Source organism: Suricata suricatta, chromosome 3 (assembly GCF_006229205.1).
Source record: "Suricata suricatta isolate VVHF042 chromosome 3, meerkat_22Aug2017_6uvM2_HiC, whole genome shotgun sequence".
NCBI lineage: Eukaryota > Metazoa > Chordata > Mammalia > Carnivora > Herpestidae > Suricata > Suricata suricatta.
Genome location: NC_043702.1, coordinates 21,170,133 through 21,186,987, shown reverse-complemented (window position 1 = coordinate 21,186,987; position 16,855 = coordinate 21,170,133). Strand labels below are relative to the sequence as shown.

Below are 16,855 nucleotides of genomic sequence, written 5' to 3'. Positions count from 1 at the left end.
TGGAGGAGGGCACTTGTGGGGAAGAGCACTGGGTGTTATATGGAAACCAATTTGACAATAAACTATTAAAAAATAAAATAAAATAAAATTACAAATCTAACTTAGAGAGAAATAAATTATTTATTATTAGAACGCTTTGTTTTTGCAAGAATGTTTATTCTGTATATGGAGGGAGAAAGAAAAGGAACAAATGATAGGGAGAGAGCATTCAAAGCTCCAACACTACTCTCTACTTTCTATATGACCTTCTGAAAATTGGCTAAAATAGGCCCCACAATATCTATCTTATAGGAATGTTGTGAGGATGTAATCAGGTGGTTTGTGTACCAGATGATACTAGTGCTTGGCTTATCATAGTTATTAAATAATATTAGTTTCTCCACCTTCCCCAAGTCTACATATGTTTCTTACTACCAAATGAGAAATATGTGAAGGACAATTTAGAATTCCTAAGACTACCATAGATCTTCTGTGTGTGATTCTGTGACTCTAGCTTGTTTCAAAGAATAGATATGATCTAAATAATAATAATAATAAAGCCTACAGGATTATTGGTCTCCATCAAATACTGTTAAGTTTCCATGCTCTTTAAGAAACAAAGGTAAGGGCACCTGGGTGGCTCAGTCAGTTAAGCATCCGAACTCAGCTCAGGTTATGTACTCACAGTTCATGAGTTTGAGCCCTGCGTCAGGCTCTGGGCTGACAGCTCAGAGCTTGGAGCCTGTTTCAGATTCTGTGTCTCCCTCTCTCTCTGCCCCTCCCTGCTCACACTCTGTCTCTCTCAATAAAAAGCAACATTAAAAAAAAAAAAAAAGGAAAAACACATATAGCACACATGTAAAGAAAAACACATAAAACAATGTTCAGTTTAGCAAAAAATTATGAAAAGAGTATACCCACTGAACTGTCACTCAGGTTAAGAGAAAAAAATTGGGGACACCCGGGTGGCTCAATGGTTAAGCTTCTGACTTCAGCTCAGGTGATGATCTCATGGTTTATGAGTTTGAGCCCCACATTGGGCTCTGCACTGATGGAGCCTGACTGGGATTCTCTCTCTCTCTCTCTCTCTCTCTCTCTATGCCCTTCCTCTACTCACTCACTCTTTCTCTCTCAAAATAAACTTAAAAAAAGAAACAAAAATTGCCAGTATCCAGAACATTTCCGAAATCTGTATTTTTCAAAATCACAATAGTCTCTCTAAACAATATAGGAGTTTTGCCTACTCTTTAAAAAAATTTTTTTAATGTTTATTTTTGAGAGAGACAAAGAGACACAGCATGACTGGGGGAGGGGCAGAGAGAGGGAGACACAGAATCTGAAGCAGGCTCCAGCCTCTGAGCTGTCAGCACAGAGCTCAGCACGGGGCTCCAACCCATGAACCTTGAGATCATGGCCTGAGCCAAAGTTGGATCCTTAACCATCTGAGGCACCAAGGTGCCTTGAGTTTTGCCTACTCTTAACGTTTATGCAATTATAAACGTAACGTAAATGCAATTATAGTTGTGTTCTTTTGCTTATTAACAATGTTTGGGATATGTATCTACTTGTATGGAACTGAGCTCATTTCACTGCTGAAAATTCTTTGTTGTTGTTTTTTTGAGAAAGAGAGGGAGAGAAGAACAAATTGGAGGGGCAGAAAGAGAGGGAGAGAGAGAGAGAGAGAGAGAATCCCAAGAAGGTTCCAGCTGTCAGCATAGAGCCTGACAATAGGGCTTAAACTCACAAACCGTGAGATCATGACCTGAGCTGAAACCAAGAGTCAGATGCTTAACCGATGGAGCCACCCATGAGAGTTCTATTGAATGATACAACAATTCACTTATTCTATTGTATATAGACATTGAGGTTCTCTTTTTGGCTAATATAAGAAACATTAGGTAAGTTTTTATATGTGTATCCTGGTATTTACTTGAGTTAACACACAGGACTTGAACCCCAGGGCTACGGGGAAAGCATTATGCCAGATGCTTCTCAAACTGATTGCATTTGTGTTTTATTTTTACTGCATCAAAATGCTTGAGCATTCAAGTTCACATTCTCATTTGTATGACATCCCGGGGGGAAGGTCATAATTTACCTTGGCAAGTGTTCTATCAGCAGGAACTGCGGTTATATCAAAACGAAGGTCTTTAGTCAAAGGCAACCCAAAACTCCAACCTCCATACCTATATATAAGAATAACAACTTATATTTGTTTTAATGGAGAAAACATTCGTAAATAGATCTAAAATGTTTAACTAAAGGTTCAATGTTTCCTTTTCATTAGGAACACATTTACAGCATGAAATAAATACTGCTTGACAAATATTTTACTTTTTTATTCATTTTTTATTATGTTTTAATCTAAGGTACACATTATAACTGGATGTAAAAAGTCATTTTAAGCAATTGCAAATGTGGACTAATCATTCTGAAAATAAGTGCTATATATATATATATATAATCTAATCAATTCCTCCAACTTAACTGGATCATGCACCATCTCGAACATTATAGTGTTTTCCCCTTAAAATTCCTTTTCAAAGAGGTAATTTAATACTAAAGTGATATAAGATCAGTTCTTATCTTTTTTCAAATGGCTCCATTTCTTTTATTCTCCAAACTTTCCCCCTAGTTTGTCCCCTGGTGCTATACATTTTATCTTCTGGGGTATTTGAAGGTGAAGTGTGCCCATATAATTGCCTGGTACTTGTCAGTTCAGAGTCTCTTGAAAATAAAAAGTGGACCAAAAAAACAAGCAGTAATTTTAAGAATGGATTAGTTTAAATGTCCCAAATTAGGGTTGGGTTAAATGAATAATGGTGCAGTCACACTAGACTAATCTTCTTGTTATGATCATCTTAAACGTGATGCTACAGTGCTACGGTTTTGACATGGAAAGATTAGGACAGTATGTCTTTTTTTTTTAAAGCAGGTTTTAGGAATGTTTGTTTATAATAAACTTCATTTGTTGAAAATATTTACAGGTATCTGTGTCTAAAAAATTTCTGGTGGATATACAATCAATAGTGTTATATAGGGATAGAGAAAGATTCCTTTTTCTTTCTGCTTACATGTAATTTCTAATTATTTTACAGTGAACATCAGTCATTTATGTATAATGAGAAATAAGAGAGGGCAGAGATGGAAGAAAGGAGAAAACCACATCTGTGTGATGACCAACTCCATATGCCCCAGCTTTATTTGAGATATAAATGACAAATAAAAATTATCTATATTTGAGGTATACAGCTTGATGTTTTGATATGTGTATACACTGTGAAATAATTACCACATTCAAGCTGATTTAAATATCCATCACCGCATTTAGTTACCATTTTCTTTAGTATGAACACACATGCACATGTGTGTGTGTGTGTGTGTGTGTGTGTGTGTATGAGATGAGAACTCTGAAGATCTATCTTGTTAGCAAATTTCAAGTACACAATGCTGTATTGTTACCTACAGTCACATTACTGTAGATTAATCTATTCCTCTTGCATAACTGTAACTTTGTAGCCCTTGACCAACATTTCCCCCCATCCCTATTTCCATCTCCCCCTAGCCCCAGACCCTGGCAACTAACCATTCTACTCTCTGTTTTTGTGAGTTTGTCTATTTTGGATCCCACATACAGGTGAGATCATGCAGTATTTGCCTTTCTGTGTCTGGCTTATTTCACTTAGCATAGTATCTTCTAGGTCCATCCATAGTACCCCAAATATTAGCCTACCAACCTTACATTCATAGCCAATGTTTAGGTGGCTTCGGTACAAGGCCTCTGGCCTTGCTATACATGGACACATTTTATACACACACAGATATCAGAATCTAAATTTGAGATATCCATATTGTAACTAAGGCCAGTTGTCACCTAAAGCAACGCCTTAAAACTCCAAATTGCCATAATCTAGTCAATAACATTATTGCTTTAAGGAAAAAATGTACACGTTTAACAATACATTTTTGTTTAAAAACAAAACAACCCAAATGCTTTTCAATTTCCTCAAATGAGTCTTAATTTGAAAATGTTTTTTTCAATTTTTAAAACTGAAACTTTTTTAAAAAGTTTAATAAGTAAGATTATTTAGATAAAATAGAGAATTTAATTGGGTAAATAATAAATAGAAATTTATGTCTATTGTCCCACATTCAGGAAGCAGTTACCATTAAAATTTGAAAGCAAGATATGCTAAGTTAAATGTTATAAACAGAGTATTTTTACCTTTTTTGCATAAACTCATTAGCAGTTGATATTAGATAATTTTCCAAGTGGTGCCCAGTGAGGTTGTAAATTATTTGAGAAGAGTAAGTTCTTCTATGAGGTGGAGAATAGTTAAATTTAGGACACTCCTGGAAAATAAAGTTAAAAATTAAGTTCTTTGCAAATCAATTAAACAATGTCAAGGAGTTTTGGTCTCATGATTTGTCTATTATTGCAACAGGTAGAGTGTGATAAGACTGTCTTCTGACTCTGAAGAGCTTTGAGAAGGAAGACCTCTTCCAATGCCAAGAAATTAGAACAGGTGGTAGAGCACAAACATAGGTTTACGACTCGCCTGGAGCTGAAAAGAATACAAGTTAACCAATGTGTGCTTTTCTTTTCACTGATATGCCTGGAGAATAATATTAAACTCTAAGATGACTCAAAAGTCACTCAATGATTTGCAGGAAAGTGAGAAAAACGTTTGCTCGGAATTGAAAAGATATCATTAACAGACATAAGTTCTCCCGTGACAGTAGTGGATGAAAGTGTGTGTTGGATTGTTTTTAAGATACAAACCTGGGTGTAAAAGTTCAAGTTTACATATATGTAAATCTACATAACTTAATTTTAAATAAATCTAAATCTAATCTTTACATATGTAAATGTAAACTTACTCCAAAGTAAAGTTTATATATATTGCAAATGTGCTTATATATGTCTATACACACACACATAGATGGATTTCAAATTTAATACAGAGAGTCTCTGTATATCGGACACCCAGTTTCTCCCATGGTTAGCATCTTACATTACTGTCATCATACATTTGGTCACAATTAAATGCATTAGCACATCACTACTAACCAACCTCAGAGCTTAGTTTTAACCACTTATTTTTATGCTCATAAGCTTTCTGCACTTCCTGACTGCTTACTTTCCATTGAAGCTTCCATCTTCTCTGACATAGAGCCAGAGAAACCTAGCCTTTTCCTGATTTTCCTTCCATCCCTTCACACAGTGTCCCAGAGCCTGAGGCTCCTACCAGTAGTGTAGCCTGAGAACATCGAGGTGCAGATCGCTCTAAAAAACAAATGCTGACTTTCACCAATCAGGCTGGTGAAGATCACATTTCTAGAATGCTACTTGTTTCACAAATAGAGACATCCTTAAGTATGCAATGTAAATTTTTAGCTTTAATTTTTTGTTGAATTGTATGTATAGAAAAGCATATATAAGTATACTGCTGGATACATTTTGACAAACTGAACACAACCAGGTAACCAGAATCCAGATCAGGAAACAGAACAATGCCAGTACCGAGCACCTGGAAGCCCCCTCATCACTTCCAATCACAACCACTCCCAAAGTAACCCGTGCGGAATAGTTTTGCATGTTTTTGTACTTTATATAAATGGAATTGTAGTGTATGTACTCCCTTGTATTTGGCTTTTTCCACTCATTCATTTGTGAGAATCCTCCATTTGATGTATGTAGTTGTAGATTGATCATTCTTATTTTACTGTATATATGTGAAAATAGAATACATTTGATTTATCCACTCTACTGTTGGTGGGAATCTGAGTGGCTATACAAATAGTATTGCTATGAATATCCTAGTACATGCCTCTTGGTGAACATATTCACGCTTCTGATGGGTATATAAGAGAAATGGAATTGCTGATCCCTTAGGGTGTATATATCTTCAGTATTAGTAGGTACTGTCAAATGTTTTATATATATTATCTGTATAAAATATATATATATAATTTTATGATATGAAATATACATTTATACATATATATCTCATATATATTTGGTGATTTATTTTTATTCTTTTAAGTTTATATTTTAATTCCAGCCAGTTAACACGCAGTGTTATAATAGTTTCAGGTGTACAATGTAGTGAGTCAACAGTTCCGTACACTGCTGTGTGCTCATCACAAGTGTATGCCTTAATTTCCATCATCTATTTCACCCATCTCCCCACCCCGACTCTGGTAATCATCAGATTGTTCTATAATTAAAAAGTCTGTTTCTTGCTTTGACTCTCTCTCTCATTTTTTCCCCTTTGACTAACGAAATTTATCCAGATTCCAATGTTAAATACTAAATTAGTTGACTTTTACTGTGAACTAAAGAAAACACATGAAGGATTTTCAGAAACTAACTAGATTACATGAGGGATTAGGAAACTCTGAGTACTGGATAGGACTGATATTGAAATACGCAAGGGTACCAAAGGATGCTTGTGGGATCCAGGCTCTTATTGTTAGTAACTGTCTTGCATGAGAACACAAAAGTAGGTTGCATTTACAGAAAATATTTTCATTCTAAAATACTGTACAAGAGTTCAGGGTTGTCATGCTATTAAATATTAATATTTAATATTATTAACTATTAAATTAATTATTAAAATATTGCTAGATTCCTTTCCCTTGGGAAAGTACGTTGACAACAAAGTCAACTTCTCTTCTCTTCAACAATGTTTCATTTCCTCAGCAAATTTGGTTAAATACTAAAAGTATGTTGAACTGAAATCTGGCCATTTGTAGCAAAGTGGATGGACCTCGAGGGTGTTATGCTAAGTGAAATAAGTCAGGTGGAGAAGGACAGATACCATATGTTTGCACTCATAGGTCTAACAGGAGAAACCTAACAGAGGACCATAGGGAGGGGAAGGGGGGAAAGAGAGCTGGGGAGAGTGAGGGACACAAATCATGAGAGACTACTGAATACTGAAAAGGAATCATGGACTGAAGAAGGAGAGAGAGGGAGAGAGGGGGTGATGGTCATGGTGGGGGCACTTGTGGGGAGAAGCACTGGGTGTTAAATGGAAACCAATTTGAAAATAAACTATTAAAAAAAGTATGTTGAACAGATGGGCTTAGAAAAGGAAGGCGTGTGTCTATAAAATACAGATGGGGTAAGGATGGTTGGATAATCTTTTCTGTTTCTTTCAGACAGGGATTTTTCTTACATGCTGGAGGTGCTCCTCACAGAGAAATGGAGCTCGGATCTGGCTTTACACATTGCTGATTCGCCACCTAACCCCCAAAAAGACAGTCTCACTGTGTTTTTAGATATGACACTTACGGTGGTTTTGTTGTCTGAAACATAGAGCTTTTTGGTTAGAACTGAACTGAGACCAAAAATTCATTTTCAGTTGGTTTCCACAAAGACCGTCATAGAATTACCTGCCTTTGGAAATTTGTTCTGAAATGGATTTAAAACAGTGACCTGAAGTTCAAAGGCAATATTTTTTAGCTGCTGCCCTGCTCCACATCTCTGAGCTACTAGAATCCATAAAATGAAATTATACTGACTCTTTGGCAATGTGGATAGATCTTTCAAGTTTCAATATTTATTCCTTTCTTTCTCCTACTTCACTGAGATGGAATCCATCTTACCTGGATATCATCTGAACAGGAGCAAACACCAAAGTTAGTGATTGGCTCCCCACTGGTGTTCCATTTTCCTAGACTGCTTTTCTGTAAACACCTTCTGCAAGGAAAAATGATATTCAAGTGAGGTATGTGTGTGTTCTCATATTTATGCACGAGTATATTAGTGATATTGGGCATTAAATTCAGTTGTACAGTCTTAGGTACAGTTTACTGGTCTTTCATAACTCAAATATACATTACACTACCATTTTTAAGTGATTTGACATTTTATGAGGGATTAGAGAGAGCACTTATTGACTGACCAGTGTTGAAACCAAAGCTCATTGAATGTTTTAATGAGGCAGGATGGGGCTTTTTGACCCCTTTCTTCTCTGCTTTGTCATCCTGTTCTCCAACTTTAGCAAAACAATATACCAATGTCAGGTTTACATGTGTTTTGTATTATCTTGAAAGTCTGAATAAGCAATATACTACCTGGTGCAAAAACAGAAATTAGAGTCAGAAGACTTGATCCCAGCTTTATGTGCACAACTTACTGTCTAGATTTTTTTAGACAAGTATCTCAGTCCGTATTAGTCTCAGTTTCTTTGTCTTAAAAATGGGATAATAATTCACAGCGTTGTTTGTTAAACAAAAATATATACATGAAGGAACTTCTCAGGTTAGAAAGCACCTACTCTTCAGTGTTACAGCATAGCATAGCCACGAAATGAACTAAAGGGGAGAGAGAAAATCTGTTAAATACAGATTTCTCTCAGGGAGCTACCCTTCTCCAGCCTACAACACACACTCATTCATATATATATATATATATATATATATATATATATATATATACACACACACACACACACACACACACATACACATACACACACGTATGCACATGTACACATACAACGTGAGTGCCAAAAACGAAAAAGGCGAAAAAAAAAAGAAACACTTACAGATCACTGATGTTCAAACACATGTTGTCGACGCCAGGGAAACTCCACATTGCTGAGACCAGTGCTTTTGTGCTTGGGTGATAATTCCTGTGATATTAAAGGATAGAAACAGATCCTTGATCCTCCATTAGACTTCCATATTAAAGTCATGCTTATGAATAACTTGGAAAAGTAAAATATGCTGTCCAAAGGACAATTTTCTTAAAAATCCAAGAAAAACTCAGTAGCAGGAAAAAAAAAAAAGAAAGAAGTATCATGGAAAAAAAATAAGCACCTGGATCTATTTGGCTGCCTTGTTATTCTCCAAATCATCACATACATTCAGTGATCACCTATTGTATATATGTAATATTATATTATACAGAGTTCTTATGTTACTTTCCAATATTTGTGAAGCCAAAAAAAAATTTATTTGCTCTATATAACAACAGATTGAGAAGCCAAACCTAACCTGACTTTCTTGATGGAAGTTTAGCCATTAAAAATAAAGACATACTATAACTTTATTTTTAGACAAACACAAAAGCTCTTAAAAAGTGATCTGCTGGCAATAGAAGTGTCATGTTGCAATAAATCAAGCTGTCCATTCCTTTGGCAGAATCAGGCACAGCACCTCATAATTCTCTATTCTTCAGCATTTCATGCATTCACTGAGGTACACTGAGGCTTCTGCAAGCACAAGGGAAACGTTTTGGAGGAAAGAAACTTACGCATAGAAGGCTGTCTGTTCAGTGGTACCATAGAGAGATGGGGAGATCTGAATCTCCGGATAACTGTTGCTGGAATTTCTCAGTGTGCCGAGGCCCATGGCAGTGGTTACAAAGACGATGGGGAGAATGACCTGAGCAATGAGACCCTTCCAGTTCCTGCGGGTATGGTGGAACCTCTTAATGAGTATCGCCATGATCTTCTTCAGTAACAGATCAAAACCATTCAACCTTTCACCTCTCGTCAGGATTTTGTCTGATGAGAAAGAGAGAGAGATCTGGGTAATTCCGATAAATCAAGTAATACAGTAACTTCAAAAACCATGAATGGGTAGTATAATGTGATGTGGTATGAAAAGCTTTTATTTTGAAGGTTCAGATTTGAGGTTCATCTCTTTGTTTTTTAACCTTGGGACTGACCCGCTCCATGTCATAGAGCCATATGTAAAAATGCTTTGTGAATTATAAATCACTATACACTAAATGATTAGTTATATCCATAGTCGTTTTAAATGTCAAAGTGAGATGTTTACAATTTTACAAATGAATATTGTCCCTAATTAACAAAGTCTCAATGCTTTCTTGGTATATATTGTTAATTACTGAGACTTAAGCTATAGCATCTATCAGGAGACTGAATTCCAATAAAATAAACAGAAACTGACACCTGAAACTCATGACATAAACTAATACAAGGTATAGCTTCAATTTTAAAAAAAGGATAAACAGAAGCCAAAACAGCTGCCTACTCTAAAAACTTATTTCTACTGTGGGTAACTTAGTGATTGAAAGTTTGTTGGCTTGCATTCCAATGTGAGGTCCAATGAATTCACCTTAAACTTGGGAAAAGGGAAACGTTCTCCTCCAAAGTATGATTCTAGTTCAAATACTCACTGCCTTCTCTTTAGAAAACTGAACCAATTATATCTGCCATTTCAAACTCCATTTTTACCAGTAGCATCACAAAAAAGAACTCAATGGGAAAAGATGTTTACAACCCCCACCCCTGCCCTGAAATGTTCTTCAGGTGTGGAGAAAAATTCCATGGCTTCTGAGAATAAGAGCAGCTGTGGAGGCCATAAACTGTTGTCCCTTCAATTGTGCTCTTACAAGTGATAATTCCACAGCCCCCTCTAAAAATATAACATTCTCTCCAAGGGCCTGCGGCCAAGCACTCCTCTACATGTGATAAGATGACCGTCAACTCTGTGGATATTTTAAATTCTCCATCACAAATTATGCAGTACAAAAAATCATGATCTTCATTTAGCTGATAAGGAAAAATACAAAGCTGCTTAATTTAAAATGAATTCCAATTAAACAGAGTGAACAAGTTTAAATGCAAACTCATATCTCTGCAAAGGGGAATTGTAGAAGGAGCTGAATATTTTAAGTTAATTAGTATGCTTTTCTGTTTCTTGAGAAATTACATGTGGATGACTTACAGGTGTATCAAATGGAGCAAATGTGCTTTCTAAAAGATAATGTCAATGAGGGAAACATTTTGACTGAAGAATAGTTTCAAATTATGAGACAAATGCAGAGGCAAATACATAACATTTACTTCCTAAAGCAGATGACCACTTTCTAATCAAGGTCTTCAATGCCGTGGGCTCAGCAATTATATTCCCCAAAAGATGATAAACGAGGAATATGGCAGAGGACAAGTGAGACTCCCCAGTTCCAGAACTATGCAAACATCAGAGAAGATCTTCTCTAAATTTTAGAGTCAGGCAAATGTTTAATTAAAAGTTCTATTCCTAGAGATTTTTTCCCAAGTTAATCAAACTGTTGAAATGACTATTCCATAATTTATATATCATTTTACTATCTGCTTCCTTAAGTAAATAGTGTTTCCAAAGGCATAAATTAACTGTCAGAAAGAGAATAAGAGAGGATAAAAGTTATTTTCAAAGGAGCCCAGTTCCTCAACGTCATGTCAAGAAACACGATTTTTGGAATGTATCTTTGTGTGAAGAATTGGGGGGACAACCTATCATTACAGGTTCTTAGGCAGTGAGTCCAATTTCATCAATTCTGAAACCCTCCACCCAAGGCATTTTCTCAGAGCCTGAATTTTCTCAGCACCTGAATTGTTCACAGAAGGGAAAGATTAGACATATTTTCCAATAAGGCCCCATAAAGAGTGATGCCTCTTTTTTTAGCATTTTTTTTTTGATGACTCCTTTGCTGAATATGTTTGATAGCAAATCAGCTACCTTGCTGATTTGCAAGGTAACTTTGTCCATTTTTGGACAGAACCAATTACAGAAAGGATTTTAATTTATTAAACACAAATCTGATACTGTACTAAGTTACTGCCCATGAGGTGACTGGGTGGCTCTGTCGGTTAAGTGTCCAGCTCCTGATTTCAGCTAAGGTCATGATCTCACTGTTTGTCAGATCGAGTCTCACATTGGGCTTTGCACTGACAGTGTGGAGCCTGCTTGGGATTCCCTCTTCCTCTCTCTCTGCCCTTCTCCTGTTTGCACGCTCTCAAAATTAATTAATTAATTAAAAAAATACTCACTAAAAAAAGACTTCTTGTGTAAGGATTATACACCACCACACTAATGAGGAAGTTCTTTCATTTTCTTCAAAATATTTTTGAAGTAGAGAATTTGATTTTGTTCCATAAATACTTGGTATATTAAAAAAAATAAAGCTTAGGGGCGCCTGGGTGGCTCAGTCAGTTAAGTGTCCAACTTCAGCTCAGGTCATGATCTCACAGTTTGGGCATTCAAGCCTGCTTCAAACTTTGTGCTGACTGCTTGCTCAGAGCCTGGAGGCTGCCTCAAACTCTGTGTCTCCTTCCCTCTCTGTCCCTCCCCTGCTCATGCTCTGTCTCACTCTATCTCTCAAAAATAAATAAATGTAAATAAATAAATAAATAAATAAATAAATAAAGCTTATATTTCTTTAGTCTGAATTTAGAATGAAAATCTGAAGCTGAATTTTTGTCCTGTGATTTTTCTCATTTATGTCATTTATTGGAATTAAGCAAAATATGCACGTTAGATTTATACCGTCTCTGTCTGTGAAATTGCTGCTGCTCACAGATAAATCATCAGGAGTTGAGATGCCATTGGTACTGGAATTTCCAATTTTCTTTTGTGTTAAGTGCTCAAGACTCATATCTCTATTTTTTTGTGACTCTTTAGTCAAGTTCAGAAAGACCTAGAAAGAGAAGCCAGAATACTTCATTAATATAAAACATGCATGTCCTTTCTAGTCTCTAAGGTCAATTTTGATTTAAAATTTTTATCATATTGAGACAAATAAGTGTGACTGTAAGTAAATATTTTTTTTAATGTTTTTATTTATTTTTGAGAGAGAGAGACAGCGTGAGCAGGGGAGGGTCAGAGAGAGAAGGAGTCACAGGATCTGAAGACAGGCTCCAGGCTCTGAGCTAGTGGTCAGCACAGAGCCTGACGCGGGGCTTGAACCCACAAACTGTGAGATCATGACCTGAGCCGAAGTCAGATGCTTAACCGACTGAGCCACCCAGGCACCCCAGTAAATATTTTTATAGTGACTTTAAGTGAACATTTTTTTTTTACCATACACTGTTCTTATATTATTGACTATGTTCTCTATGCTGTACTTTTCATCTCCATGACTTGTTTACTTTATATCTTATATCTTAACCACCCCTTCCCCGATTTCACTCATCTCCCTCATTCCCCTAAGTAAATATTTTGGTATGTAAAAGATACGTGTTGTCTGGTTGGGTAAACATGTTTGTTTTCAAAAGTCAATCTTACATAAGAAGAGTATTAAGATAGTTTTAAGATGTTCTGATTTTGTGAAATGTTTATTTTAAAATATTTCTTTTCTCTTTTCTAAGAACTGTGTATAGTTAGTCTAAGGGAACAGCAAGTTATATCAGCCTTAAGAAAAAAAGAAACGTACCTCTTCCACAGTGGTGTCTGAAATGCCGTAGCACCCAATGTTGAGGTCACCCATGCCGCTGTCCAGGGCCCTCAGGAGTGACAGGTAGGCACCTGAGACTTTGGTGCTGAATGGAGGAAGCAGGTACACAAGCTCTCCCCCGATGTCCTCTTTGAGGTAGGCTTCAGGCAGGTGTGATTGGATCATTGCTGTCACAGCCATCGTGTCGCATGTTGTATGTGCACTTAGATTTGGACTCTAGAGACAAAAACCGAAGGTGAACACTCTCTTGTCTTTACGCTGCAGTGATGCCCAAGGGCCCTAATCAGAGGGTGGTGAGATTCTTTCAAGCCAATCAGACCTGCGTCCGATGATACATCCCTCCTCTGGTGGTTCCCTGTCCCACAGGGGTCCGTGGCATTGTCTGCAAGTCACTATTTTATTGGCTCCATTCTCCCACCTCCTGTGTCCCTTCTCTAGCTTCCCTGCACACTACCTCCCTCTTACCTGCTCTACTCAAGACACAGAAGCCTCTTTGTGTTACGGAGTGTTTGAAATTCAGGCACACCCTCCTCAGGGCCTTCTCAATTGTTCCTTTGCCCTGAGATAGTGACATGGCTCCTTCTCTCCCAGGTCCCAACTCTTGGCTCAACACTCATCTTCTCAGAGCCCCTTCTCTTCCTACCCTACTTAAAATAGCACTGCTCAGCATTCCCCATCCCCCTCCTCTGCCTTAACCACAGTATCACTGGAATTTCCCACACTCTATCAGAATATAAACTCCACAAGGGCAGAGATGTTAATATCATCACTGCTGTATTCTGAGGTATTATATACCTAATATTCCATACCTAATACATACATTTCTTGATGAATTAATAAATTGCTTTTCATTTGGAAGTCAAATTAGGATGATCAGATGTAAAATAAATGATGGTAGTCAAAGCCTACCTAATAGCATACACATCTTGCACAGGATTGAGAATCATATGATATTTTAGGTGCCCCAGGGATTTAGTCGGCACTGTTTTCTTCAAGGATGTAAAAACACCTTTGGCCTGAGTTAGTCTTCACATTGCCACTCAAGGGGTACTGATCAGAAGGTGAATACACAACTACATATTCTCTTTATTTCCTGTAATGCAAAAAATCTAAATTCTGGCATTATTGGCTGAAATGTTAGGGAAACTAAAAGGCTGATCCTCCACGAGCAGCCTTAGGATATAGATCCTTTTTTGACCAAGTACCCTGGTTTCCATGTGTGATCACAGACCAATAGCATCTGCATCACTTGGGTCCTTGATATTAGAAAGGTAGTCAGTTCTAGGACCCATCCTAGATCTACTGAACCAGAGACTCTTGGGGTGAGGCCAGAAATCCTGGTTTAATCAAGGTCTCCAGGTGTTCTGATGCTCCTGTGGGTTTGAGAAGAGTGAAACTAATATATTAATAATGAATTTTAACAGTTAATAAAGTTGGAGAGATTCTGTCTCCATTTCACAAAAAATAATAATTTACGCCCCTGTCATGAGGTATACTTTCTCTCTTACAAACCTTTTTCTTGGTGAGTATGAGGTGATACCCGTCCCCAAATGCTTCTTTGAGGTAAAATGGTGACCCGCAGCAGCGCAGCCCACCCTGCTCCAGGAAGGCTATGCGGTCACTCAGCACTTCAGCTTCGTCCAAGTGGTGCGTGGACAGAATGATTGTTCTGGCTTGAAAATACAGAGGAGAACAACCGAGAATGAAAAATGAAGACACAGCTCCTGAGATATACAGAGTTAGCATGAGTAAATCCTGTGATTTATGGGAAGAAGAGGCACGTTTTATGAGCTAACTGGAAAACTGACCAGAAGGAGCTTTCAAAATAAACAAAGAGAAATCCAGAAGGGGTGTTACTAAATATACAGGGCTCTTTTCTTATAAGTTGGCAGTGAAAAGGCATTTACTGTGCCGTGTGGCTAAATGTCCATCAGTTAGAGTGTCCTCATTAGCAACTCCTTCCTTAGTTGGCTCCCTTGTCTTCATTTCCATTCTTTCTCTCCTTGTCTGTCTCTCTTCTCCACTTTCTTCACTATGAAGAAGTAATTTTCAAGACTTTTTGAATATTCCTCTCTGATTAATCCACTCCACTCTGATTGCTTCTTTGCTTCACATCCTGTTAGCACTTGCTTAGTCTGTTTTCAGTTTATTTTCACTTGTGTATGTTTAGTATCTCTAATTAGATTCTAAGCTCCTGTAGGCAGAATTTGGGACTTCTATCAAATGTGCATGGTCTCAAAAAGGCCAGTGAAGTGCTCTATCACAGGGGGCACTACAGGATATTAACAAATCAACCCAGAAACTTTAGTGGTGGGAACAGAAGACTTTGGGGAGGGGAAGACTCCATCCGAGGCTTTTAACAGAGCTTCTCAACAGAAAAGGTATAGATTTGGTTGCATGCATCCCAGAGGGTGAAGTTATGGCTGCTGGGTGGACAAGTTATAAGAAAGTGCTCATACCAGTTTTGTTCTTGGATATAACATCCCATATACTTCGGCGAGAACAAGGGTCAACTCCAGTGGATGGTTCATCCAAAATGACCACGCGTGATCCACCAATAAGAGCTATAGATATGGATAACTTCCTCTTCATTCCTCCTGACAATGTGCCAACTCTCTTATGACGATGGCTATAGAGCCCAGTGTCTTTTAATGTCCTTCAAAAATAATGTATGGTGGTTATTTTTGACAGACAAAATATTTGAATATTTAATTTTTATTTACATTTATTTATTTTTGAGAGACAGAGAGAGAGAGACAGAGCATGAATGGGGGAGGGGCAGAGAGAGAAGGAGACAGAGAATCTGAGGCAGGCTCCAGGCTCCAAGCAAGCTGTCAGCAGAGTCCGATGTGGGGCTCGAACCCATGAACCATGAGATCATGACCTGAGCCAAAGTTGGATGCTTAACTGACTGAGCCACCAGGCGCTCCAAAATATTTGAATACTGAAAAAATACAATAAGCACTTTAAGTAATAGGTATTTACTAAATAACTATTATGTGTTCAGCAAGGTACAATACACTATTGAGGATTCATGCTATGGTTTTTATGGCTTATCGTCTAATTGGAGGCTCAAAATTGATACTCGGAAAACAACACAAGGGAATACATGCCTCATTTATTTATTTGTTCACTTGAAAAATACTTATGGAGGGCCTTTCTGTTTTGTGCCAGATTGTGTTTTAGCTGCTGGAAGAAAGTGGTGAGAAGATAATATTCCTACCTATAAGGAGATTAGGTTCTATCTAGTATGTGTATGTATTGGGAAGGAGGCAGATAAGATTCAGCCAATAAGCATATTCCCAAGTAAGTTTATAATTCACCAGGTGATCACAAGTACAATAAAAAAAACCATAAAGCTGAGTATATGAGATAAGGAGTGACTGGGGCATGATATTTTAAATATATATTTAAATATTTTCATGTATTAATATATATTAACATAAATAAAATATATACATGGTCATCCCCTCAGAGAAGGTGATATTTGATTAGAGACCAGGAAAGCGGAGGAGTGAGCCAAGTGGCTGTGTGGGGAAGGCTGCTCTACGTAGAGGAGACAGAGAGTGAGAAGCCCTGGGGCGGGAGGACAAGCCAGTGTGTGAAGCAGGCAGTTCGCCTGGAGCACAGTGAATGGGGGAAGACCAGAAGGAAATGACATCAGAAGTAAGATGGGGG

General features: G+C 37.4%; 1 protein-coding gene across 1 annotated transcript in view; it reads right to left on the bottom strand.

Annotated features, from left to right (window-relative positions):
- The window catches only part of ABCA12 (ATP binding cassette subfamily A member 12), a 166,968-nt gene that overhangs the window by 25,990 nt on the left and 124,123 nt on the right, over positions 1–16,855 (bottom strand). The window contains exons 30-38 of the mRNA XM_029932926.1: positions 15,637–15,833; positions 14,690–14,850; positions 13,157–13,393; positions 12,271–12,421; positions 9,248–9,500; positions 8,538–8,624; positions 7,594–7,687; positions 4,205–4,332; positions 2,078–2,165 (exon numbers count right to left, since the gene is read on the bottom strand). Of these exons, the coding sequence (XP_029788786.1) occupies positions 2,078–2,165; positions 4,205–4,332; positions 7,594–7,687; positions 8,538–8,624; positions 9,248–9,500; positions 12,271–12,421; positions 13,157–13,393; positions 14,690–14,850; positions 15,637–15,833 (1,396 nt within the window). The remainder of the gene's footprint in view (positions 1–2,077; positions 2,166–4,204; positions 4,333–7,593; positions 7,688–8,537; positions 8,625–9,247; positions 9,501–12,270; positions 12,422–13,156; positions 13,394–14,689; positions 14,851–15,636; positions 15,834–16,855) is intronic.